Source organism: Palaemon carinicauda, chromosome 2 (assembly GCF_036898095.1).
Source record: "Palaemon carinicauda isolate YSFRI2023 chromosome 2, ASM3689809v2, whole genome shotgun sequence".
NCBI classification, from domain to species: domain Eukaryota; kingdom Metazoa; phylum Arthropoda; class Malacostraca; order Decapoda; family Palaemonidae; genus Palaemon; species Palaemon carinicauda.
In genome coordinates, this window is record NC_090726.1 from 151,357,160 (window position 1) to 151,383,291 (window position 26,132).

The 26,132-nt window shown below is 44.4% G+C and overlaps 1 protein-coding gene across 2 annotated transcripts in view; it reads left to right on the top strand.

Annotated features, from left to right (window-relative positions):
* The first annotated feature begins 11,315 nt into the window (after positions 1 to 11,315).
* Positions 11,316 to 26,132, top strand: part of FAM21 (Family with sequence similarity 21) — a 245,453-nt gene continuing 230,636 nt past the window's right edge. For both annotated transcript variants that reach the window (XM_068359354.1, XM_068359361.1), the window contains exon 1: positions 11,316 to 11,442. In XM_068359354.1, the coding sequence (XP_068215455.1) occupies positions 11,440 to 11,442 (3 nt within the window). In that variant the 5' untranslated portion in view covers positions 11,316 to 11,439. The remainder of the gene's footprint in view (positions 11,443 to 26,132) is intronic.

Consider the following 26,132-nt stretch of genomic DNA (forward strand, 5'->3'; position numbering starts at 1 on the left):
TAATAATATTATTTTTTAAATTAATAATTATAATAAGAATATTGATAATAATATTGTTTATAATATTCATATTAATAATAACAATAATGATAACATTAATGATATTCATAATAATTTTAATAATCATAATTTTTATATAATTAGTATAGATATTATAAAGTATATAAATAATATAATAAAATATTAATAACTTAGAAAAAATAATAATAACAACAACAACAACAACAATAATAATAATAATAATAATAATAATAATAATACTCAGTATGAAAATAATATTGATAATGATAATAATATTAAAATATAATAATATTAATATTAGAAATAATCCTAATAATATTAATATTAGAAATAATCCTAATAATATTAATATTAGAAATAATCCTAATAATATTAATATTAGAAATAATCCTAATATTATTATATGCTAATAATAATAATAATAATAATAATAATAATAATAATAATAATAATAATAATATTAATATTGTTAATATTCATAATATTAATAATAATATTCATGATTTTAATATTAATGATATTATTATCGATAATATTAATAATATTATTCATGGTATTAATATTAATAATATTACTATAGATAATATTAATAATTTTTATATTATTAATTTTAATAACAATTGTTTAATAAAATTAATAGTGTCCGTTCCTTCCAGCAAAAAATTTCCTCTCTAAACTATCCTGCGAAGTTCCTATGTTAGGATACGTAAGTTAACGTTTTTCGGTGAAATTGTGTCCGTACAGTACAGTGAAAACGGGTACTATCCAGTCAGTCCTGCTAGGGATAGCTGTAGTTCCTTTGAAGATCGATGTGGATATTGTTGGGTCGAAGATATCAATGCCATAGACTTTTGTAGACTCCTTGGTTTGAGTGTCCTGTGTGTCGTCCTTAACTCTAGCACTATTTATTCGAAAAGCTCAGTTTGTCAAGCCAAGCTTATTATCCACAATATTACCAAACAGTGAAATTCTTACAGTAGTAAAATCATCACAAACGGGAAGCCGGTTGAAAATCAGGTTATCACCGCTGCCACCATTGTAATATTCAAGTGACCGGAGGACGTGTGGACATCTTTATTGTGTTTAAACAAACATACAAACATGAAGTGCGACAAGCGAACGGTACACAACAGAAATATTATCAGTGGGTAAGTCTAAAGGCAGCAGATTAGATATATACGATAGAAGATTGTTACTTATAAAGTTAAAGTTAAAAGTTAAAGTTGTCTGGTATCAGTTTCAATTTCATCCGAATGGATACTCACTAGAACGTCAGCCGGGCAAGCCCAACCCCCCCCCCCTGTGGTGCCCAACCACAGCAGTGGCCTTCCCAGTAAACAGCTTAAAATCACGGTCCTGGGCGGGGATCGATCTGCTGCCATGCGAATGCTAGGCAAACGCGTTACCACTGTACGATTGGTAAAATTTTTGAAAAATTAAGGGTAATGAAAATTAAAGATAAAATTAATGACAAGATTAGATGATTTCAGTGGGGTGGGATAGAGGGTAGATCAACAGCAGATCACCTTATCACATACATATTGTTTGGGGATGCAGTAAAGTGTTTTAATAAAAACAAATTAAAGATTGTATCAAAGAATTAAGTAAGCTCATAGGAAAAGATGATGCAAAGATCATATACAAATTAAATGAGAAAGCTAAAGCAATTATCAAGAGTCCTGTTGGATATACAATATAAATTAAGATAGAAGGAAATGTAAAACAAGGAACAGTTTTTAGACCAAAGTCAGGTTCAATTGTCACGGACAAAGTTAATTCTACATGTGAGAAGACGATGTCCCTGATTAGAAACATTAGAATAGAAGCCCTAATTTATGTAGATGATAGGTTTCCTAACAACAATAGATACAAAGTAAAAAGAGCTATAAGCAACTGCCACAGTTTGGAAGAACTAAAGAAATTTACTTTTAGCACCAATCCACTATAGTATACGTTCTTAGTAATTAGACAAAAAAATGGAGTGGTTAGAAATAGAGGGATAGAAACAATTAAGGAATATAAATACTTAGGAGGATGGTACTCAGAAAAAGGAAACCATAAGGTCAGCATAAGTAAAAGAAAAGCAAAAATAGAATACATGGTACAGGAAGTTAGGAAGTATGGAGACAGTAACAGAGTAGTAGATTTGACATTGCTAGTGAGAATAAAGATCTATGAGACAGTAGTAGTACATACACTGTTTGCAAATATCGAGACATGGGGTGTAATAAAAGAAAAAGAAATGAAAGAACTAGAGAGTATACAGTAAAAAATTATGAAAGGAATGTTTGAACAGGTTGCTACCACACCTTACTAATGGCTAATAGCAGAAACAAGAATATGACCAGTCGAAAATAGAATAAAGTAAAAAAAAGGTGACGCTTTTCCATAACATCAAATGACAAAGGACTAGTTATGGAGATAGTGGAAGATCAAATAAGAGAATCATATGGGGAATGTTGGGGAAAAAGTATCAGAATTATTTAATAAATATAATATTAAAATTGAAGAAGTAAGAAAGTATAAAAAACAAGAACTCAAAAAAGAAATAAAAAGTGGCAAATGAAATTATAAGTAAAATAAAAGAAAAGAAAGCAGAGATTACCATACCGAAGTTTGTGAATAGTAATGGCAGAACAAATTACATAGGAGAACTTAACACTAATGAGGCAGTAATGATTATGAAAACAAGGTTGAATATGATAGATTTAAAAGAAAATTATAGAGACAGAAACCATAAGGATAGGATTTGTGTGTTGTGTAGGGAGGCAGAGGTGTGGAGAATATGTTATATTTTCATTTAATTATTGAGTGGGAACTTGTTGTTCCAGGAAAGTCTCCCTGCAGCAGGCAAAAAGGATCAACAGGGGAGAAAAGAAGCGCTAACTCTCGAGGTTACAGCACCTTGGCAATAACTTTGGTACTGCAGCTCACGAACAAAAAAAAAAAAAAAAAAAAAATATTACATGTACTCTGTCCAGATGCCTGAAAACTCCACACGTGAAATAAAAGCAATTGAATGGCCAACTTTAGCTTTGTCTGGCCTAAAACTATCCCACTCTTACGCTCTGTTTCGGCTCCGTCCCAGGAACCCCAGTGAGATACTAGATAGGAATTTTACGTAGTGAATTTATTAAGACATGGCAATGGAGAGAGCAGTGATGTATTGTTAAGAAGTAAAAGCATAGAGATTAAATACTAAGTCACTCGCTAACACACTATAACTCTTGAAGTATTTAGACTTACCACTTTCAATATATCGGGTATACTGTCCCGAGATTAAATATTCAAGGAGAAAAATACGAGGAGATATAATTAACTTACTAAATTGAAAAAAAATCGGACACCTTAACAGCAGCAAAAGAGATTAAACAATAAAAAACGAAATAAAAGAAATGTAACTTAGCAAAATCAAAAGGTAATTAAAATATGCGTGACTCCAGGTTTCTTACAATGATAAATGATTGAAGTGGGGGTCGGACACGTGGTCTTGTGACCCCGAGACTGGTCTCTAAAGCAAAAGTTAGACACAAAATTTGTACACCAAATCCTACGCACTCAGCCCAAATTATGCAAAAGCCAGTTAAACCTAAATCAAGAAAAAACGAATCTAAGCTAATCTAAAATGGGGGGAAAACTAGTGGCCACGTGGTATCTGCACTCCTTACTTGAAAGATAGCCCTTATCCTTAAATGGCTGTTACAGCTTGTTTGCTTGTAAATTACCGTTGACCGAATAGTTTGCACCCTTGACCGGCCTACCCCTGGAATACTCGCTTTTGGTAGATAGGGTCTCGCTGGAATGGTTTCCAGGCTCGTCTTCTTCCCTATCTCCAGCCGACAGGACCACAGCACGGTATCACTCCTGCCCTCTGTTCGGTTGGAGTCGAGTTGGATGGTGAGCCAGAGGTGCACACATTGACTGACCAGGTCGGTCAGCCGGCCGCAAACACGGCTCTTTCATTAATGGGCTAACCCTTAGGTCACCTCAGTCACCTGGGTTGATTTTGGTTCCGCTTCCATACAAGTGAGGGTCATTGTGCGTAGAATAACCCAGTTGAGTTGCCATGTCGGGCCTTTAGGCAGGGCAATGTAAAGTTGTAAGGAGTGAGTAAGAGGCAGGATTTTGTGCGAAATACGAAGAGAAATATTGCAGCTCTAAGGAAATATACATACATAATAATCCTACCTATTCTGGCTTACTAAAAGTTAATAGCTTAAATGAGAAATTAGCAATGGGCTGGTGCGATGGGCATACATCTTGAAATTAATCAGACCCGAATAGGTACTGAGAGATAAAATAAGTTACGTATAAGTCAGCAGTACTAACGTTAGATTCAAAACCCGTGTAACAATTTATCTCGATACACGGAGTTTAAGGAAAGAGCCATCGTACGCTGCTGTAAAGCTTTTGTTTTGCGTTTCTACGCTGTCACGTCACGAACATGTCGTACGGTATTGTCAACGAGTTTAATCAATTTAAAGCAGTTATCCCAATGTTTTGGTAAAGAAAACATAAAATAGGGGGGAGAATGTTTAAGGGGTAACTACAATATTGGGAGCAAGACCAAAATACAAAAGAAAAGAGTGAAGAAAATTCTTCACAAGAGGATGCTACAGATAATATGTTTTGCTATAATGAATTAAATTAAGAAAATATAGAAACAATGATATAGAAATGGTGAACTTAGAAATCCCAACTAAGATGTTGCCCGGCGTATTAGAAAGACCTTTGTACTTAGAAGTAAAATTATGTAAGCTGTGCTGTCTGAGTAGGAGGTAACTAATGATAATGAATTTTCTGCAGATTGCAGCGCTTTGCCCCTACCACGCTTCTTCGAGTAGTGTGCCCACAATCACAGTGTTGTGGAGAGAGCAACGAAGAACCTAGAACCTGGGTGGAGAGGGGGCTTAGGAGCTGATATCATATGTAGTCCTATATATGGTCAGTCTCTAAGCATTCTCAGTGTCCCTTGTCTCTGCCATTTATGATCAACCTTCAAACTCGGGTGGTATTTTGAACCAGTTATCCTTTAATACTAGAAATTGAAGGTATACTGTCTTAATATGGGCTGCTCATCGAAACAATCATACACGCCCTAACGTACATTATCTGCAATATTGTGAGATTCATTAACCAAAGGAAACCCAGCCATATGCTTGTTCAAAAATCACCACAACATCGACAGCCTGTGTCTACCAAAGCTGGGATGGTGCCAGACTTGGTGTGACATGCAATGTGAAGCTGCTTAGGTCTGTACAGTCTTCAGGGTGGATGATGACAGCAACACAACCATGCGTACGTCCCATCCCTGAATGCATCTATGTGAAGGATGACCTGGACACCGCTATTTTAGGCTAGTCTCCATCATCACCGTCCCCAGAATTGTTCACACTTTAGACTGCTGGCGTTGCCAAAGTTGGGAAACTGCAAAGCCTACTATATGTCCAGTTAGTTCTAGAGAATGAAAGGGTTGATGAATAGTTGTGGTTGAAACAGCTGTTTGATCCAATTGTTAGAAATCATTTCATAGAGGTGGTGATCAAGGGCAATGGGTTTCCCACAAGTTCGATCTGCAACGACAGTAGCAGTGTCTATGTTGCGAGCTTTTGCGTTAGAAAGGGCTAGAATCAACTCCACTTATACTTTATTTTATTCACCACCGACACATACCTTAAATATCAGGCCTCTTTTAAACCGTCAATTTATGTATCTTAACTGTCATGTTACACCATCAAAAACTTACATTAAATTGAAAACATGTTTTACATGGTCACAAAAAAAAGAAAGAAAAAAAAACTTACTACTTACCTAAACTATTTAATATCACAGATTCTTAATCCAATAAACTTAACAATAAATTAAGGTTTTGATAAATACAACAAACATGAACAACATAAGCATTTACACAATGTATTATACTACGATAGTATATCTTCTTAACATAGTGTCACAGGATGGTTTCCGCTCGTAAAAAATTTTGTTTCACTTGCAAATTCAACCATTTGAATTAAGAAAGATGGAATACTTCACGATATGGTTTTTCAACAAAATATTACAATATTCAAGCACCGAGTAATTTACCTGTGCAGGTACAATACCATACCCAACATTTCACTGTTCCTTTCATTTCCTTTCACTCTACTAGTATTAATGGCGTCTTCACTTCCAGTAATTTCCAAAGATTTATCAACCTCACTATCACTGTGATTAAACTCTTAAAATATCCAACAAAGATCTATATACATTACACCACTCTTCTATCCCGATAGACACAAACACGTGAAACGTCTTGTTTGTGTTTTGACTATCTATTCTTGGGCATGCGCTGCAAAGCACAAACCAACTAGCACTTGAGTCCCAAACACAGGCAAATGGAAGGGCAATCACCCACCCACAGCATATGATCACTCCATATCATCCAGAAAACGAAGACACAATTGAGGAAAACTCAAATGGGAAGCAAAAAAAAAAATCTATAAAAGAATCATTACACCTATGGCATCAAATGAGGCTCCTTAACATTAAATAACACAAGGCAGCTAGGTTATTCGCAGTGTTTTTCCTTTGCTTTAGGAAATGCTCTCCTGATGGTGGCACCTTTATGGTGGAAAAGTTGGCAGTGGTGGCCATATGCTAGACATTCCCTTTGGTATATCCGGCATGGGAACTCTTGCCACAATATTGCTAAGAACTATTCCTATCTCCTGTGGCTTACTTGTCATTATTCTATGTAATGTTGGCTGTTTTCAATGGCATAAAAGTCAAGCAGGAGCTAGGCAAACCATTCGCTGCCTTCTACAAAGAGGGTGACACCTTCAAGTCCTGATTTGGTTCTTGTCATTAAGGAGGTCTAGCTGGCTTTAAGGGTCAGTGATACTACGGTTTTGCACATCATGAAGGATATTTTTTATATAATTGAGATCATGACCACTGCTGGGTATTTGAGAGAGAACTTAAGGATGCCAGCTTGCCCACGGAGAAGTGTACCAAAGCTGCGTACTACGCACTTCCTCGTGGTCCTGAGTCTTTTATTTAAATGGCAGTGAGCACTTCGTTTTCAGTTTTGTTGATGATCTTGCGAGGATCTTGCAAAGGGTTTCATCACAGCACTCCAACAACTGAACAATTTTATCTCCGCAAGTTATTTTTCTATCAGTTAACGTGATCAGCGTGATGTGAAGTAGGCCCTTTCATTCTCTAGAACTAGCTGGACATATAGTAGGCTTTGCAGTTTCCCAACTTTGGCAACGCCAGCAGTCTAGAGTGTGAACAATTCTGGGGACAGTGATGATGGAGACTAGCCTAAAATAGCGGTGTCCAGGTCATCCTTCACATAGATGCATTCAGGGATGGGACGTACGCATGGTTGTGTTGCTGTCAAGTCTCGTAACATGGTACAAACCGTGGTCATAAACAAGAACTATGTCTAAGCCATATTTGTTCAAACAATTTCTCATGTCAAACAATGACCACGGAGAGATAAGATAATTTTATTCTTTATAGTAGGATAATGACAATATAATCATATAATAATTATAACCCTCAAGTTTCATTATAACATACTACTGCCTGCCAGATCTCCAATAATTTTTTTTTTTTTATATAATTGCATTCCAACAAGGTATTTTATAGCAGCCTATATATATATAAATATATGTGTATATATATATATACATATATATATATATATATATATATATGTATATATATATATATATATATATATATATATATATATATATATATATATATATATATATATATATATATCTATATATATATATATATATATATATATATATATATATATATATATATATATATATATATCTATATATATATATATATATATATATATATATATATATATATATATATATATATATATATATATATATATATATATATATATATATATAGTTAACTGTGGGCTCTTCAGAAGGCTTAGTTTTTATGGTTGATTGTCATATTTTTTTACATCGTTATTTGTTTTCAGTCTATTATTATTATTATTATTATTATTATTATTATTATTATTATTATTATTATTATTATTATTATTATTATTATTACTAGCTTAGCTACAACCCTAGTTGGGAAAGAAAGATGCTATAAGCCCAAGGGCTCCAACAGGGAAAAATAGCCCAGTGAGGAAAGGAAAGAAGGAAATAAATAAACGATAGAAGAAGCAATGAGAATTAAAATAAAATATCTTAAAAACATAACATTAAAACAGATATTTGATTTATAAACTATATAAGGACTTATGTAAGCCTGTTCAACATAAAAACATTTGCTGCGAGTTTGAACTTTTGAAGTTCTACTGATTTAACTATCCGATTAGGAAGATCCTTCCACAACTTGGTCACAGCTGGAATAAAACTTCTAGAGTACTGTGTAGTATTGAGCCTCATGATAGAGAAGGCCTGACTATTAGAATTAACTGCATACATAGTATTACGAACAGGATGGAATTGTCCGGGATGATGGTCAGAATTATAAAAAATCTTCTGCAACATGCAAAATGAACTAATTGAACAACGGTGCCAAAGATTAATATCTAGATCAGGAATAAGAAATTTAATCGACCGCAAGTTTCTGTCCAACAAATTAAGATGAGAATCGGCACCTGAAGACCAGACGGAAGAACAATTCTCGAGACAGGTGAAATCAAAGAATTAAAACACTTCAGAATAGATTGATCACCATAAATCTTGTAAGTCCTTTTCAATAAGGCAATTTTTGTGCAATTGAAGAAGACACAGACCTAATGTGTTTCTCAAAAGTAAATTTGCTGTCGAGAATCACACTTAGAATTCTAACAGTCTTGCAAACTTAAAGAAACATTATCAATGCTGAGATCCGGATGTTGACGAGCCCCTGTCCTTGACCCACTTATAATCATACTTCGAGTTTTGTTAGGCTTCAACTTCATACCCCACAATTTGCACCATGCACTAATTTTAGCTAGGTCTCTATTAAGGGACCCCAGATCTACATTCAGGAGATGGGATTGATGCAAAGAGAGTAGCATCATCTGCATATGCAACAAGCTTTTTTTTTTTTTTTTTTTTTTTTAGACCAAACCACATGTCATGTGTATATAGTATGAAAAGTAATGAGCCAAGAACACTACCCTGAGGAACACCAGATATCACATTCCTATACTAGCTAGGGTGCAAATCAACAATAACTCTTTGAGATCTATTACTTAAAAAAATCAATGATTATGCTAAGAAACGATCCACCCATTCCCAGCTGTTTGAGTTTGAAAACAAGGGCCGCGTGATTAACACGGTCAAAGGCAGCCCTAAAATCAAAGCCAATCATATTAACTTTCTGACCACAATCAAGGGATTTCTGTATAGCATTGGAGATTGTAAGAAGGGCATCACATGCTCCAAGGCCTTCACGAAAACCAAATTGTAAACTAGGGAATAGATGATTACCTTCAGCAACCCTATTACGACGTTTTGCCAAAAGACGTTAAAATTTTTTTAAGATAATATGGGAGTTATGGAAATTGGGTGGTAATCAATTGGACTGGAGCTACCACAAATGCATTTACATGTGGAGTAACATTACCTAAAATCTCCAACAAGTGCTAAAGGCTCCTCTTTTTGCCAACTTCTGCAAAATCACAGATACCTTTGGACTGAAGAAATCTGCAGTCTTTATTAAAAAAACAAAGGGAAAATATCATTTGGGTCTACGTCTCCATAAGCATCAAGGTCCATCAACAGAGCTTTAATTTCACGAGATCGAAAAGCTAAACTAGTTAGTTTACCCTCAGAAAAAACAGGAATGAGGAAGTTCGAGTTTATCATTACTCTGCTTGCTGTCAAACACATTTGCACCTTAATGTATTAGCTTTCTGTTGCATACCTTATTAATTTTAGGAAATTACAAGTCTGACGTTTATTTGATCTCATGTTTAATTATTTCAAGGTACATTTCAACGTTTATTCTGATCAGGTTCAGGTTCTGGGGTGAGGCATAGCGTCTGCAATGACGCCTCCAAAGTTTATCTGCTTATACTGTTTTGTCTTTTCCTCCACATCAGGTTTAATACTTCTTTTTTCTTTTCTATATTTCTTTCACTCGATAAAAATAATCCTACTATTTTCTTTAGGTCTTCGTCGTATGGTTGTTGTAGCTCAATTACTTCATTCCTTTCTTTTCTATATTACTGGCAAAACAACAAAAAATGTATCAAATCTTCCTCCTCATTTTCACAAAAATTACAGTTTACATTCCCCCCATTGTGTCAATTTACAATATTTAGTTTTAACGTATTAGTTCTTGCTCTAATCAGACATCACTGAAACAAATGTATTGTCATAAAATAACTCCTTTTATTTCTTTCTTCCACGTTCTATATATTTCTAAGCTCACTTTACTTTCTATTTCTTCTTTCCACTTTTCAGTATCCTACTTTCTAGTTTCCGATTTTATTTCTGCCTTGTTCATTCTTCTTATCTGTCTTGTGCCTATACTTATTTCTTCTAAGTACTTTGCAGGTTGTTTCCACCATCTTCCTTCTTTTTCTTGAATATCCAGGATAATTGTTTTCAGTATTTCCTTCTTCCCATTCAGGGTACGATTTAAGTACTGCAGTTTCCAATACATCACCCTTGCTTTAATAGAAGATGCACCTATCTCCCCTCTTAGAGTAGTATTAGCTGTGCTTTTAGTGGCACCTAAAATCTTCCTGTATACCCCATTCTCTATTCTTTGTAGTTTCTCTATTTCAGTTTCTGTTAGATTTATAATACTTGTTCCATACAAATTAGATGGTAAAGCAATATTTTTTTCTAAAATGTTTTTCCTATCATTACTTTATTGCAAATTTTCTCTATAACTGAATATGTTAAATTAGCTAATTTTTGTGCTTTTTCTATTTTTGCATCTTATACGCAATTTCAGTTTCAATTACATGTTAGATTTTGCTTTTAACTACAGTTTTAGTCACCGAATGACTAGTCCGCGTAAAAGAATCAGACATCAGTGGGATACAAACAGTAAATGAAAGCAAACAATAAGAATAATATATATTTTGAATTATGCCTCTAAATATTTTCCTTACTTATACAATCAGGTAGGTAGAATAATTGCTTTGTTTGCTTTTCCGAGGCTCGTACAAAACTGCTACTCCTTTCTCTTTTATTGATTAAGACTTATGCATCATTAAAAAGCATGAAGTATTATTAGTCTTTTATATTATTATCAAAATAGTTTTTTGAGAGTTTCAAGTACCATACGTGTTATACATTTAACATAAGATAAATAATTACTGGTGAAAGTATTACAAAGTTTTATCATTCTAATTTCATTCAGTGGAATGATATCGAAGAATCAGCTGATCCAGTCGTCAACACCTGCTGAAGAATTTCCACATTAATATTACGCCCCCCAATGGTAAGCTAAGTCTCCCTATTCCAGTGCTCTTAACGGATACATACCATAATAGAATTAGTTTCCATTTATAATTTTTCGCAGATGTCATATTTTCTCATATATTTTGGCTAAACTAATCGTCGAGGAGGCTAATGTTTAGGCATAACTTATTTTTTTCGTGTTATGGTTTAGCCTAGGGTTAGATTTGGTTACGATACAGCCAGATCAATGTTCATGTTGTTTTACTTCTAAGAAATTTACTGTAAGGCAAGCTTAGAAGCGTAACCAAGACTGCCGTTGTTGTGTTTAACAGGTTCTTCAAAAGTAGTTAGTCTAGTGTAAGGTGGGTCGCAGAGGCTCATTAGCCCGCTGTTAAGGAAGTAGGTAAGGACACGGCTTGTAGGTTAGGTTAGGGGGGAAAATTTATGTTAGTTGTTTTCCATTGTTAATTAATGCATGAGGAACTGGCCGCTGATATACAAAGTCTCCGGATTTTCTTTACTGGGAAAATATTTACCTTCATTTGAAATACGATATTATGAAGTTAGTTTTACGATTTAAGAGATAGGAGTAAGTGGTACATTGTCAGGAGTGAAGCCGGTTGGGAAGCAAACATAAGGTGAAGATTTAGTCCTAGGGTAAGCTAAGGATACGTCAGTCTTAAGAAGGGTTGTAATGGGGAGTAACATTGCCTATAGGTACAGTAAGTAGGTGAGGAAACGTCTCCTACAGTATGTTAGGTTAGATGGTACTCTTGTTAGTTCCGTAACTGGAATACAAACCTACGCTATTTATAGGGATATTACTTTCGGCGTAGCTGAAAGACGAGCCATCAGACTTTCAGCGAGGGTTAACTACCCATCCTGCTAGTTAGCGAGGGGGTAGGGGGCTAGCTAGCTACCCCCTCACTCACACACCTGTGACTGTGCTTCACTTTACTTTTGGCTTGGGGGGAGAGCCATTATCTCTCTCCCCTCTCCAATTGATCGGCCTTTTGACGTTTTAATCTTGTATTCTTTTTATTTTAATCAGTATACAGTGGAACCTCTACATATGATCTTTTTTCGTTCTGGGACCTGCTTTGCATGTTAAAACAATCGTATGTTGGAACAAATATTCCCATAAGAATACACTGTAACTTGTATAATTCGTTCTACAGCCCAAAAACCTATGATAACTCCTTAATAAATTACTACACATAACAATAATACGATGGCATTTTATAAGAGGGATATAAAAAAGAATAATTATAAAGAAATGATAAATAAAAAAGGGTTTTTTATTGTTACTTTACCTTAGAGACAGGCCAACGCAGGTGTAGGATTTGCTACTCAGGAGACGGACGGTTGGCAAGGAGGTAGAGATGGTGACTGCGATATCGTACCGTAACTTACTCTAACTTACACTACGTGAACTTTAACCTAACTTAGCTTACTTATTTTTTTTTATTTTTATATTTTATATTTTTTTACATTTTTTTTTTTTTTTATTTTTAATTTTCATCACTTTCACTTCAATTCAATCTTAGTTTTCTTTGCTTCACTTTGATCCCCTTCGATGGTTTGACTGCTTTAATGGCTTCCTTCTGCTTGATGATCGTCGAGATCATAGACTTATTCCGGCCATATTGTTTAGCCAGATCACTCATACGCATACTGCGCTCATGTTTTTCTATAATTTCTTGCTTCAATTCTAATGAAAGCATTGCCTTCTTCCTTTTCTCACCACTATTAATACCTGTACCGAAACTAAGCTTCTTAGGTCCCATGATTATACGTAAAATAAAAAATGAAACATGAGAAAAGGAAGATAATAAGCACTGTTAATAACAGACCGAACAGAGGACAACTACACGATGCGCACGAGAACAGAGAACCGACTGACTCGACGCTCAGTGGCGTCCCTCCTACCTGCTGCCGTCTACCGGCATAAACAAGATCTACGTCGGATGTTGGAGCATGACTTCGGGTGTTGAGACGAAAATTTGATCAAATTTTACCTCGGATGTTGGAACAATTGTATGTAAAGGCAATCGTATGTAGAGGTTCCACTGTATATGAAAATATTCTTTATGTTGTTATATATTTACGCTTTCTTTACAGTGAATGTTGTTGTTTGTGTGACAGCGTAGTGCAGCAGGTTCTCGAGCGGACAACCTTCCTCCCTTGGACAACGGACATCCCATAGGCAGGTGGCCTTCTGAGTTACTCAGCTGCCGCCGCAGGGGAGTCGTCATCGTTTGGATTCTCCTCCATTCGGCTGCTATCGTCTCCCTCCCCTCTACATGTTCTTAGAGGGAAGCTACTTGTGGCCTTCACAGAGCTTGACTTCGATCTTGCTCTTTCTCATTCACAATGCTTTCGGCGATACACCTTTCCCGTTCACAGGTTAGGTTGCGCTTTCAAATGGTTTTCTTCATTAATTGAGATAATAACTGTTTGTAATTTAACTTTTCAGCTTTGACTCCACTTTGTGGCAGAGGGTGCACATAACCTTAGCTTATCCACTCCCTCGGGAAATCCCCTTCCCGTCGGAGGGTTGAGTGGTTATCCAGAGTATGTTGTTTTGTCAGCTGAATAAACTAATTGTAATTCTTGTTTTTAAATATGTAACTTCCCTGGTAGTTACATATACAGTATATAGCTTAAATCCCGCGTTTTGATGCGGCACAACAGAAAATTCAATTTCGCGGCGATCGCCACCATGACAGTTGGTGGTCATACATGAGCGCAATCTTTCATAGGTTATCAGAACCATTCCCAACATTCTTCAGAAATTCTCTGTCGTTGAACGAGTCAACACCTCGGGAATTCGTTTCGCGGATATATTACTTTATTCTACAATTTGGTGAAGTACCTTTTGTTTGATTATTGTTAATGGGTTTCGCTGCCATTCAACTATCGAAGATATTGTATAGGATAGTTTTTTGCTGGTCCAACTTGGACAGTTTAATTTAACTTGATTTTCAAGATGGCTCCTCTGTTTTTAAACTTTGTGTGTAGGGCTAGACAGGCTTTCGAGCTGCTCTTACTTCCTGCACTGTATTTAGCAGGGAGCATGTATGTATTTGTTTTCTTTCTATGTTCGTACATTGAGGGATCAAGATTTTTCCCCCTACTTTATTAACTAACGAACAATTCTTAAAGTTATAATGGAAGGAAAGACATTTCTACATTAAAACATTGTGACGTCACTTTGTTCCTTAACTGAATACAAACCACGCTATTTACATGGGGTAATTACTTCGGCGCAGCCGATGACGAGCCATAAAGTTTTAACGAGGGTTTCCTACCCCACCGCTAGTTAGCGGGGGAGGAGGCCCCTCCACCCTCACACACACCGGTGATTCTGCCACTTTACTTTTGGCTCGGAGAGACGACAGACCTGTCAGCGCTCTCCTCTCTTTTTACTGCCATAAATTTTGTTTGCTTTTTCTTGCAGTGTTTGTGTGTGAAGTTGGCCTCTATTCTCCTCATGCGCACTTGCCCTGGACTTCCCGGCCGCCCTTGTGGGACCTTTATGTCGGCCGTGGAGACGGATCCGCACTCCTTATGCCCTCAGTGTAGGGGCCAACGGTGTGGTAGTGCTAATTTCTGTATTGAATGTAGGGAGTGGTCTACCTCCCAGTGGGAGAGGTTTGCCTGGCGACGTAAGAAGGCTAAACGGGATCGTTCTCCTTCCGAAAGTTCTCGGGAGAGAGAAAATCCTAGGTCTTCTTCTCCCGCCGCCCATTCCTCCTCCGAAGCTCCCGCTCGGGCGGCCTCTTCCGAGAGGCCGGCGAACGGTAGCGTAGACCGTAATGTTGATATTGTTGACCGATCCCGTGGTAAGGGAGAGGCCGCTGCCTACCATAGCGAGGCGGCTGCCCCTCCCCCCTCGGAGGAGGTAGTTATGTCTAACAAGGATCTTTTTCAGCTTTGGGCTTCCTTGCAGCTGCAGGGTTCGCCCTCCAAGGAAGCCCTGTTTGACATGGTCAAACGGGGTGCGGCTGCCGAACAATCGTCAACTACAGCGGAAATAGATCCTCTGTCTGTGGTTGACGTAGTTGTTTCGGAAACATCCCATGGATCTGTCCAAACACCTGTTCCTGTGGCTGAGGTAGCTGAAGGCTCTGTCTCTCCCTCCGAACACACTTCGAGGGAGGAGCTGAGTCCTACGGTCTCTCCTTCCACTGAGATTCCCTCTTGAGGGAGTTCTCTGGTAGAGACGCCTCTTCGGAGGCCCTATGATGGTCAGCTTGCTGATCCCACGGCCCCTCGTGGGCGTATAAGGCGGAAGGCTCGCCCTCCCCTTCGCCGTAGAGGCCTTCCTTCTCCCTTTAAGGGGGTTCGGAGGCGCCTCTTCGGCTCGTCGTCCCCACAATCCTCTGCGGAGGAGACGACTCGCCGCTCTCCTGTCCTGCCAGCTACCACCCTAGACCTCTCCGGGGATCGTTCGCGTTCCCCTTTGGAGGATGGTCGTCCTTCGGGACAAGGGTCTCCTCAACCATCTACATCGAAGGCTGCTGATGCGCTTTACGCACCCCCTGAGTCTGCCACTGCGCAGTTTCCAGGCCCTTCGGGGTCTCAGGGGCTTGAGCGCAAAACTGCGCCTCTCGCCTCTAAGCGTAAGGCTCTACCTGCGCCCGTTGCTGTTGTTCCTGATGTTGCTGACAAAGCGCTTCGGCGCTCACCTGTAGGCGTTCGCGCCTCTGATCCTGTTACGCGCCAGGGTTACCCTGCGCGCCCACGCCCATCGACAACGGTTCCTGATGCAGCGCGCAAGCGCTCAAAGGCGCCCACGCGCCCACCTTTACCAACGCTGCCGCGCCCCCCAGTTCCTGTTACATCGCGAGCGATTCCAAAGGTATCTGAGTCGGCGCACAGGCGCCCACAGGTTCCTACGGACTCGCCGCGCCCTATGGGGAAAAACGCAGCGCGCGTTCACCCCCTGTTCCTGTATCACCACGCGCGGTCCAACAAGTTCCGGAGTTGGCGCACAGGCGCCCACAGGTTCCTGTGGACTCGTCGCGCCCTATAGGGGGGAAAGTGCGACGCGCGATCGCCCCCGGTTCCTGTCACTTCACGCGCGGTTCGAAAGGTTCCAGAGTCGGCGCACAGGCGCCCACAGGTTCCTGCGGACTCGTCGCGCGTTCACGCGCGATTCCATCCTCAGCGCTCACGCGCTGTAAAGGAGGTTCGCGATGTGCATTCACGCGGTTATTGTTCCAGCTCCCTCGCGTTCCCCAACGCGATCGCGTGGCTCGCTGACTCAACACGTGGCTTCGGAGATGGCGAAGTTAGCGCACAGGCGCTCACAGCCTCCTCTGGAATCGCGCGAGTCTGCTGCCGACAATATCGCGCGCGACACTCATCTGTCGCGCCCAGTTCCAGCTACGCGCCCTGTACCTGTGTTCAAGGCAACTGTGGGCGTTCCTCATGCCGTTCGCAACCCGCGGCCTCCGAAACAGCCTGTTCCGGATACGCGCTATGCGCGCCAACGATCGCCAGCGCGGTTAACGACCGTCGCCCACAGGTCTCTCGGGATTCTGCTATAGTTCTATCGCCTTCGCGGCAAGTTCTCCCAGACACGCGCACAGGCGCCCCTTTCATATCGCGCCCTTCCGGGTCTCACCTGGTCGCTGCTCGCCCGCGCGTTCGGGCAGTTCCAGATCGTCGTACACCATCACCTTCACCAACGCGCTCTCGCGGCCTTATTCCGGCCCGCTCTCCAAGGCATGACCGCGCCATTGATCCATCTGCGCGCCATCGCTTTGCGCCCGCCCCCGCCCACACGGGTGCGCGCGCGATTTTCCAGCATCGCCCTCCCACGCAGGTGCTCGCGCGCGCGATTTGGTTCGTGTTCGCGATCTTCCAGCTTCGCGTTACTTTAACGCACGCGACCCTGTGCCGGGCCCGGTTCACAAGCCCCAGCGCGACCGACGGCAGGCGGATTCTTCCTTGTCGCGCTCTCCCCTCCGTAAGCGCAGACCAGCGCGCTCGCCAGAAGGGGGGCGCTCCCCGGAAAGGTCTAGGGATTCTTCTTTTTCAGCCCAGAAGGCGAACCCTCGTTTGTTAACTCATCCTAGGGATCCATCGGTCCCCTTCCCTCCATAGGGAGTGTCTGCCAGCGCCGCTGTCAGTCAACAGCCGTGGTTTGATACCCTCCTCAGAGCTCTTGTGCGGGCTATTAAGCCAGCTGCCTCTCACTCGGGTCGCGAACCAGTGGCAGTTTCCTCCCCCCCTGAAGAGGAAGAGAGGAGTCTCTCCCGTGGATCTTCCTCCCAGACCTAGGCTATCTCCTCGCAGATCCTTAGGCAAGGTTCCTACTCCTCCTCAGACCTTCTCGCCCTCCCCTGCGGAGGAGGAATACCCCTCCTCAGGGGAGTCGGTCGGAGAGGATGTCTTCCCCATCGCACCAATGGAGGAAGTTCATCCCCCTCCCGAGAGGTCTCCTCGTCTTGAGGTGGAGAAGGACCTACCACTTTCGCTTTTGGAGTCCTGTATCCCTCCCAGGAGGGAATCTAAGGACTCTAAGAGTATTCTTAAATCGTCGGCCAGGATCAGACAGGAGCAGCCTAGGGCGGTCGAGGATACCCACGTGTCCCCCCAGGAAGAGCCCTTGGGGTCAGGAGACTTCGCTGCAAGTCCATTGGGAGGCGAGCGCCAGGAATCGGAACATGCATTCTGGCAAGTTCTGTCCCTCATGAGGAGTCTAAACGGGATCCCAGATCCTGAGGTCCCTCCTCGTGATGGGCAGGACACAGTCCTCGATCGTATCTTTGACACTCATAAGCCCTCCAGGGCCAGTGCAGCTTTGCCCTGGTCTCAGGGGATGAAGAGTGCCAGAGAGAAGATCGAGGGACAACTCGCGGAGCTTGCCTCCTCAAGCAGGTCGAGGGCCGGGTATAAGCTCCTCCCTCCTCCTTGAGTCCGTTGAGGAGGTATTTTGAGATCCTTGAGGAGCCTTCTCTGAGTCTTCCCCTGCACCACTCCGTGGAAGCCCTCACAGGTGGAGTCTCTCTTGAGAGACACTCCAACCGGCACGTGTCCTTCTCGGCCGCTGAGATCCAGAGTCAGGAGAAGGTCATTAAGTGCGCCATGCAGGCCGCTTCATGGCTAGACATCTGGCTGGGTTCTCTGGGCATTCTGGTGCGGTCCGAGGATCTGTCCAAGGAAAGCGCTGGAGACCTTCCTCCTCTCGGGCACTCGGACCATCGAGTTCCTGTCCCACCAGGTTACCAGCTTGTGGGCCAACACGGTCCTCAAGCGTCGGGACGCAGTGGCTGAGAGGTTTCATCAGAAGGTCCCCAGCGCCAAGGCTAGTAGGCTCAGACACTCTTCTGTCCTCAGCAAGAGTCTGTTCGAGCCTAAGGACGTGGAGCGTACTGCCGAAAGCTCTCTTGCCATGGGGTCGGCAAAAGGGCAGGCCCTTCGGGCCGAAGTCCAGACCATGTTGGAGAAGAACGCGCTCCAGGAGGTCGTGGACGGGTCCCCAGGCTTCTACAGTTGACTCTTTCTTGTGAAAAAGGCGTCTGGAGGCTGGAGACCAGTCATCGATCTCTCGACACTGAACGAGTTTGTCAAACAGACGCTGTTCAGCATGGAGACAGCGGACACGGTCAGGCTTGCAGTGAGACCACGAGACTTCATGTGCACACGGGATCTGAAGGACGCGTACTTCCAGATCCCGATCCATTCGTCTTCAAGGAAGTACCTAAGATTTTGCCTAGATCACAAGATCTACCAGTTCAAGGTGTTGTGTTTCGGTCTCTCCACAGCACCTCAGGTGTTCACCAGAGTCTTCACCATCATTTCTTCGTGGGCACACAGGACCGGCATCCGTCTCCTTTGTTACCTGGACGACTGGCTGGTCCTGGCAGACTCGGAGGTATCCCTTCTCCACCACCGAGACAAGCTCCTCGAGGTTTGCCGGGATCTGGGGATCGTGGTGAACCTCGAAAAGTCTTCTCTGCAGCCCTCTCAGAGACTGGTTTATCTAGGTATGATCATATACACCAATATCCACAAAGCCTTCCCATCAGACGAAAGGATTTCAAGGCTGAGGATGGTCGCGAGACCTTTCCTCACTCGAGAAGAACTCCCAGCCCAATCGTGGCTTCGTCTCCTCGGCCACCTTTCCTCTCTAACCCGCCTCGTTCCCAGCAGTCGCCTCAGGATGAGATCCCTTCAGTGGCGACTGAAGTCCCGGTGGAGTCAAGGACTCGACTCCCCGGACATCTTGATCCCTATGGGATCGGCGGAACGGTCGGACCTGGAGTGGTGGGTGGCAGACGAGAATCTACGAAAGGGAGTGGATCTTCTCGTCTCCCCCCCAGATTTGACGTTGTTTTCGGACGCATCAAAAGAAGGGTGGGGGGCCCACGTGCTGAACCACAGGGCCTCCGGCCTGTGGTCAAAATCAGAAAAGTACCTTCACATAAACCTGCTGGAAATGAAGGCCGTCTTTCTGGGCCTTCAAAAGTTCCACCAAGTCCTGGCGGGTCACTCCGTAGTGGTGATGAGCGACAACACCACGGTGGTGGCTTACATCAACAAGCAGGGAGGTACCTTTTCGGAACTGCTGTCCCATCTTGCAGTAGAGATCCTGAGATGGTCCGAGGCCCACTCGATATCACTTACAGCTCGCTTCATTCCAGGCAAGAGGAATGTGCTCGCCGACAGTCTGAGCCGAGCGACGCAGATAGTGAGTACCGAGTGGTCTTTGGATCCTCTGATAGCCAACAAAGTCCTGACTTTGTGGGGTTCTCTGACTGTGGATATTTTCGCTACGGCGTTGAACACCAAGCTTCTTCTGTACTGCTCCCCAGTCCCGGACCCCAAGGCTCACTGGCAGGATGCCTTCCAACAACGGTGGGACAACGTCGACGTGTACGCCTTTCCCCCGTTCTGTCTGATGAGGAGGGTCCTCAACAAGACCAGAACATCGGTCAATCTCTCGATGACTTTGATAGCTCCGCTGTGGCATCACGCGGAGTGGTTTCCGGACCTTCTGCTGCTCCTCACGGAGATCCCGAGGGAACTCCCTCCACGTCACGAGCTACTCAAACAACCACATTCCAACATCTTCCCCAAAGCCGTAGCTTCGCTTCGACTTCACGCCTGGAGACTATCCAGCATCTCCTCAAAGACAGAGGATTTTCGCAACAAGTTGCGGAAAGGATGTCTGGTCACCTGCGCAGGTCATCCGCAGGAGTCTACCAGGCGAAGTGGCGAGTTTTCTGTGGTTGGTGCCGTGGAAGGGGTATCTCTCCCCTCGATGCCACTCTACCAGCAATAGCGGAGTTCCTTGTGTATCTGCGGGAAGAAATGCGCCTTTCAGTCTCGGCAGTGAAAGGCTATCGCTCAGCCTAAAGTCTTGCCTTCAGGCTCAAAGGAATGGACATTTCCTCCTCGCTGGAACTGTCCCTGCTCATACGAAGTTATGAACTTACCTGCCCTCAGTCGGAAGTGAGACCTCCTCCTTGGAACGTAGTTCGAGTCCTCAGGTCTCTTGAGAGGCCTCCCTACGAACCATTACGCCAGTCTTCGGACCGCCACCTTACCTGGAAGACGGTGTTCCTGCTAGCTTTGGTCTCGGCCAAGCGACTTGGCGAACTACATGGTCTCTCATACGACGTCGCCCATTCAAGGGGATGGGGGGAGGTGACGTTCAACTTCGTCCCTGAGTTTTTTGCCAAGACTCAGAACCCGGGAGTACAGGACCCTAGGTTCGACTCTTTTCAGGTCTCGAGTCTTCGTTCCGTAACAAATTACCCAGATCATCTCCTACTGTGCCCAGTTAGGAGTCTGAGGTTGTATCTGAAGAGAACAGCTGCAGTCCGGCCCCAGGTGCGAGCCTTGTTTGTTAGCACCGGGCCAACTAAGAAGAGGGTCACCAAGAACACCATCTCGGACTGGATCCGTAAGGTAATCCACCTGGCCTTGAGTTCTGACCCTTCCCCGTCACGACGCCCTAGGGCGCATGATGTCAGGGGCGTAGCTACGTCCCTGGCCTTCAAGAAGAACTTTTCCGTGACGCAGGTCCTGCAAGCCGGGGCCTGGAAGCGTTAGACTACCTACACGGCCCACTACCTGCAAGACGTGACCCACAGGAGGCTCGGTACGTTTTCTATCGGCCCTGTGGTGGCTGCACAACAGCTGGTCTAACCTCAGGCTCCTAATTGGACAAGTAGCAGAGGGTTGAGGGCATTGTTACCCGGTTTTAGTCTGTGTGAATGAAAAGATCTGTCTGGCCCTTTTCTTTTCTTCATCCTCTCCTCCCTTGGAGAAAAACAGCATCCTGGTTCTTTGCACAGCTGACCTCGAACCTCTGCAGGTAAGCCATGCTTCCTTGTGTTCCTAGTATTAGCTTATAATACTGTCATGTCCCCATACCCTAACGAGGTAGTATTGGGTTGTCCTAGTCTAGATTTCCTTATTAAGGACTCCAGGTCAACTTCCTTGGACGTGTCACTGCTCACCTTCACACACAGCTTACTTAGGCCGCAGCAGTCCTTGACTGCCTGCGAGGTGCAGGGTCCCCGATCCTGGAGTTGCTTTATGAACTCAGGTTCGGGGACCCTGGGCAAGCCAAAGCCAGTATGGCAAGGGACTTACCTCCCTTCCTAAGGGTTGAGTCACCCCATGTAAATAGCGTGGTTTGTATTCAGTTAAGGAACAAATGACAAATTCGTAGATAATTTGTATTTTTCCTAACGATACAAACCTTAGCTATTTACAGTTATGTGCCCGCCAGCCCTGTCCCCCAAGATAAGTCCTACCTCTAAGTAAAGTGGCCGAATCACCGGTGTGTGTGAGGGTGGAGGGGTAGCAAGCTACCCCTCCCCCCCCGCTAACTAGCGGTGGGGTAGGAAACCCTCGTTAAAACTTTATGGCTCGTCATCGGCTGCGCCGAAGTAATTACCCCATGTAAATAGCTAGGTTTGTATCGTTAGGAAAAATACGAATTATCTACGAATTTGTCATATTTTGTGACGTAACTCTTAGCAGAGTGAAATCTGATTACCTTGAAGGAATTCAGTCCGCTATCGTGATGATGTCACAATCATGTGATGTAATCTTCTTAGTATGACTTGCATTATATGAATTATTTTCTTTTCTTGCAAGAAATTTTTAAAATATTAGCTTACTAAGCATAAGTATGTTTTTAATGTAGGGAAATATATTTTCAAGTATATATTTGTCCTATTAGTATATATCCCTTAGTCAATTTTCGATTTAGAGATTTTTCGAGCGTACAGTCATTTTACACTCATAATACTACTAAGGGAGATGCCAGATAATAAACGTTCGTTTTTGTTTCACAATACTTGTATCGTTATTTAATACAGTATTTCGCTTTTGAGAATACTAATATTATTCCTATATCCTATTGTATTTTCTTTATGGCCCTTGGCGAAAGAGGATAATCTCTCGCAACGGGCAGGTCTATTATGATCTACAGGTAATGTGAAATAGTTTGAAGTGCTAGTGTTCAATGGCACATAAAATGACGCAATGCAGTCAATCTATGATACGTAATACTATTGACTCACAATTACTTATATCGTTATTTTATATTTCGATTTTGAGAATGCTAATATTAATCATATATCCTATTGAAATACAAATCACGCTATTTACATGGGGTAATTACTTCGGCGTAGCTGAATGACGAGCCATAAGAATTTTAACGAGGGTTTACTACCCCGCCGCTAGTTAGCGGGGGGGTAGGGAGGGGTAGCTAGCTAACCCCCCCCCCCCCCCCCCCACACACACACACTGGTGAATGCTTCACTTTACTTTTGGCTCAGGCAGAGAACAGACTTGTCTGCTCTCTCCCTCGCTTTGACTGCCATATTTAATCTGTTTTTGCTTTTTCTTTTCCAGTGTATTTGAAGTTGGCCTCTACTGACTATGTGTACATGACCTGGACTTCCCAGCTGCCCTTGTGGGACCTTTATGTCGGCGGTCGACACCGATCCCCACACCTTATGTCTTCACTGTAGGGGTCAGCGGTGTGATAGTGGTAATGTATGTATTGAATGTAGGGAGTGGTCTACCTCCCAGTGGGAGAGGTTTGCCCGGCGCCGATAGAAAAAGTCTAAAAGGGATCTTTCTCCTTCAGAGGCTTCTTTGAAGAGAGAAAATTCCAGGACTTCTTCTTCCGTAGCCCTTTCCTCCTCCGAAGCTCCCCCTCGAGCGGTCTCTTCCGAGAGGCCGGCGAGTGGTAGCGAAGACCGTACTGCTGTTGACCGATCCCGGGGTGCGGGAGAGGTAGTCGCCCCCCATAGCGAGGCGGCTGCCTCTCCTCCCCCGGAGGAGGATTTGAATATGTCTAATCATGATTTGTTGCAGCTTTGGGCTTCTTTGGGGCTGCAGGGTTCACCCTCCAAGGAATCCCTGTTTGACATGATCAAACTTGGTGCAGCTGTCAAACAATCGCCAACTACAGCAGGGATAGATCCTCTGTCTGTGGTTGACGTTGTTGTGACGGAGACATCTCGTGGGTCTAGTCAAACCCCCGTTCCTGTTGCTGAGGTAGCTGAAGGCTTAGATTCCCCCTCCGAACACCTTTCGAGGGAGGGTCTAAGTCCCTTTGTTCTCTCCTGCTGGTGATTCTCCCCCATGGGGGAGTTCACTTACAGAGACTCCTCTGCGGAGGCCCTATGATGGTCAGCCTGCTGACCCCACGGCCCCTCGTGGGCATATATGGCGGAAGGCTCGTCCTCCCCTTCTCTGTAGAGGCCTTCCTTCCTCTCATAAGGGAGTTAGGAGGCGCCTCTTCGGCTCGTCGTCACCACAGTCCTCTGCGGAGGAGACCACTCGCCGTTCGTCGATCCTACCAGCTACCACCTTAGACCTCTCCTGGGATCGTTCGCGATCCCCTTCGGATGATGGTCGTCCTTCGGGACCCTGTGACCAGTCTCCCTCCAGACCTGCTGACCTGCCGTCGTTACGCGCCACCTGATCCTGCCACTGCGCAGGCACCAGGCCCTTCGGGGCTTAAGGGCCTTGAGCGCAAATCCGCGCCTCTTGCCCTCAAGCGCCAGGTTCTTCCTGCGCGCCCTCCTGCTGCTACCGCTGTTCCCGTCTTAGCGCCACAGAGCTTACCTGCGCGCGTGCGTGCCCCTGTTCCTGTTACGCGCCAGGGTTCCCCTGCGCGCCCACATCCTTCTGCGCCCCGGTGCCCGCCAGCAGTTCCTGTTCCAGCGCCCACCTGCGCCCCGGCGTTCCCCGGTTCCTGCCTCGTCGCGCGCAGTTCAAGAGGCTCCTACGTTAGCGCACAGGCGCTTACAGGTACCTCTGGACTCGCAGCGCCCGTCTGGAATTAGGCGCGAAGCGCGCCCACGCGCAGTTCCAGTTACAGCGCTCACTCGCTCGCCAACGCGCCAGCGCGCTTCTACATCGCAGCGTGCTGTCCATGAGGTGCCTAAGCTAGCGCGTTCGGGCGCTCACAGGCACCCCAGGACTCTCCTTCCAGACCGCGCGATCCTGCATGCGTTCCCCAGTTCCAGTTCTCAAGGCGCCCCATGCAACCCTCCAGCGCACACCTGTGCGCCCTAATCCAACCGCACGTCCTGCTCGCCCACCGGAGCAGCGCACACCAGCGTGTCCACATCCTGATGTGCGCCCACGATCCCCAGCGCTCCCACAGGTTAGTATGCCTGTTCTTTCGGACCAGCGCCCACCTACGCTCCAACGCGCCAACCCTCCCTCGCGCTATCCTGAACCTGCCTCGTGCCCTCGCCCGGTTCTTCCGGATATGCGCCCATGCGCCACTGCCCTCTCGCGCCTGCCAGTGCCGCATCAGGATGCTGCGCGTCCTCATATCCGGCCTCCTCACATTCCGGCTCCTGCACGCCACACGTCCTCGCCATCTCCTACGCGCGCGTGCCCACCGGCCCGCTCCAGCTCCAGCACGCCCACGTGCCCGCACCATCTCCTGCGCGCCCACGCGCCTGTGGCCTCGCCTACGCGCCACCGCTCCCTCGCGCCTGCTCCACCAACCTCTCACGCCCACGCGAGCGCGAGATTCCTGTGTCACGAGATCCTTTCGCACGCGACCCTGATCAGGGCCCGTCACGCGACCTCCAGCGCGAGCGTCGCCAGGCGGAAAGGTCATCGTCTTGTTCCCCTCCCCGCAAGCGCAGAACAGCGCGCTCGCTGGAGGAGGGCGGTTCCCGGACAGGTCTAATGACTCTTTTGTTTCAGCTTCTCAGGCGAACCCGCATTTGTCGACTCCTCCAAGGGATCGAACGATCCCCTTCCCTCCAGAGGGAGTGTCTAACAGCGTGACTGTCAGCCAGCAGCCCTGGTTCGGGACCCTGGTCAGAGAATCTTGTGCAGGCGATGAAGCCCGTCCTCTCTGACGTGGGTCACAAATCAGTGGCTGCTTCCTCCCCCCTGAAGAGGAAGAGAGGAGTCTCTCCCGTGGAAACACCTCCAAGGACTATTTTGTCTCCTCGCAGATCCTTGCGCAAGGCTCCTTCCCCCCCCCAGACTTTCTCTCCCTCCCCTGCGGATGAGGATTACCCATCCTCAGGACGAGCCGGACCGTTCCCCCATCGCACCAATGGGGGAAACTCCGCCTCTTCCTGAGAAGTCTTCTCGTCCAGGGGTGGAAAAGAGCCTGCACCCATCGTTACTCGAGTCCTTTATCCCGCCCGGTAGGGAACCGAAGGATCAAAGACTATCCCTAAATCATCAACAAGGATCAGGCAGGAGCCA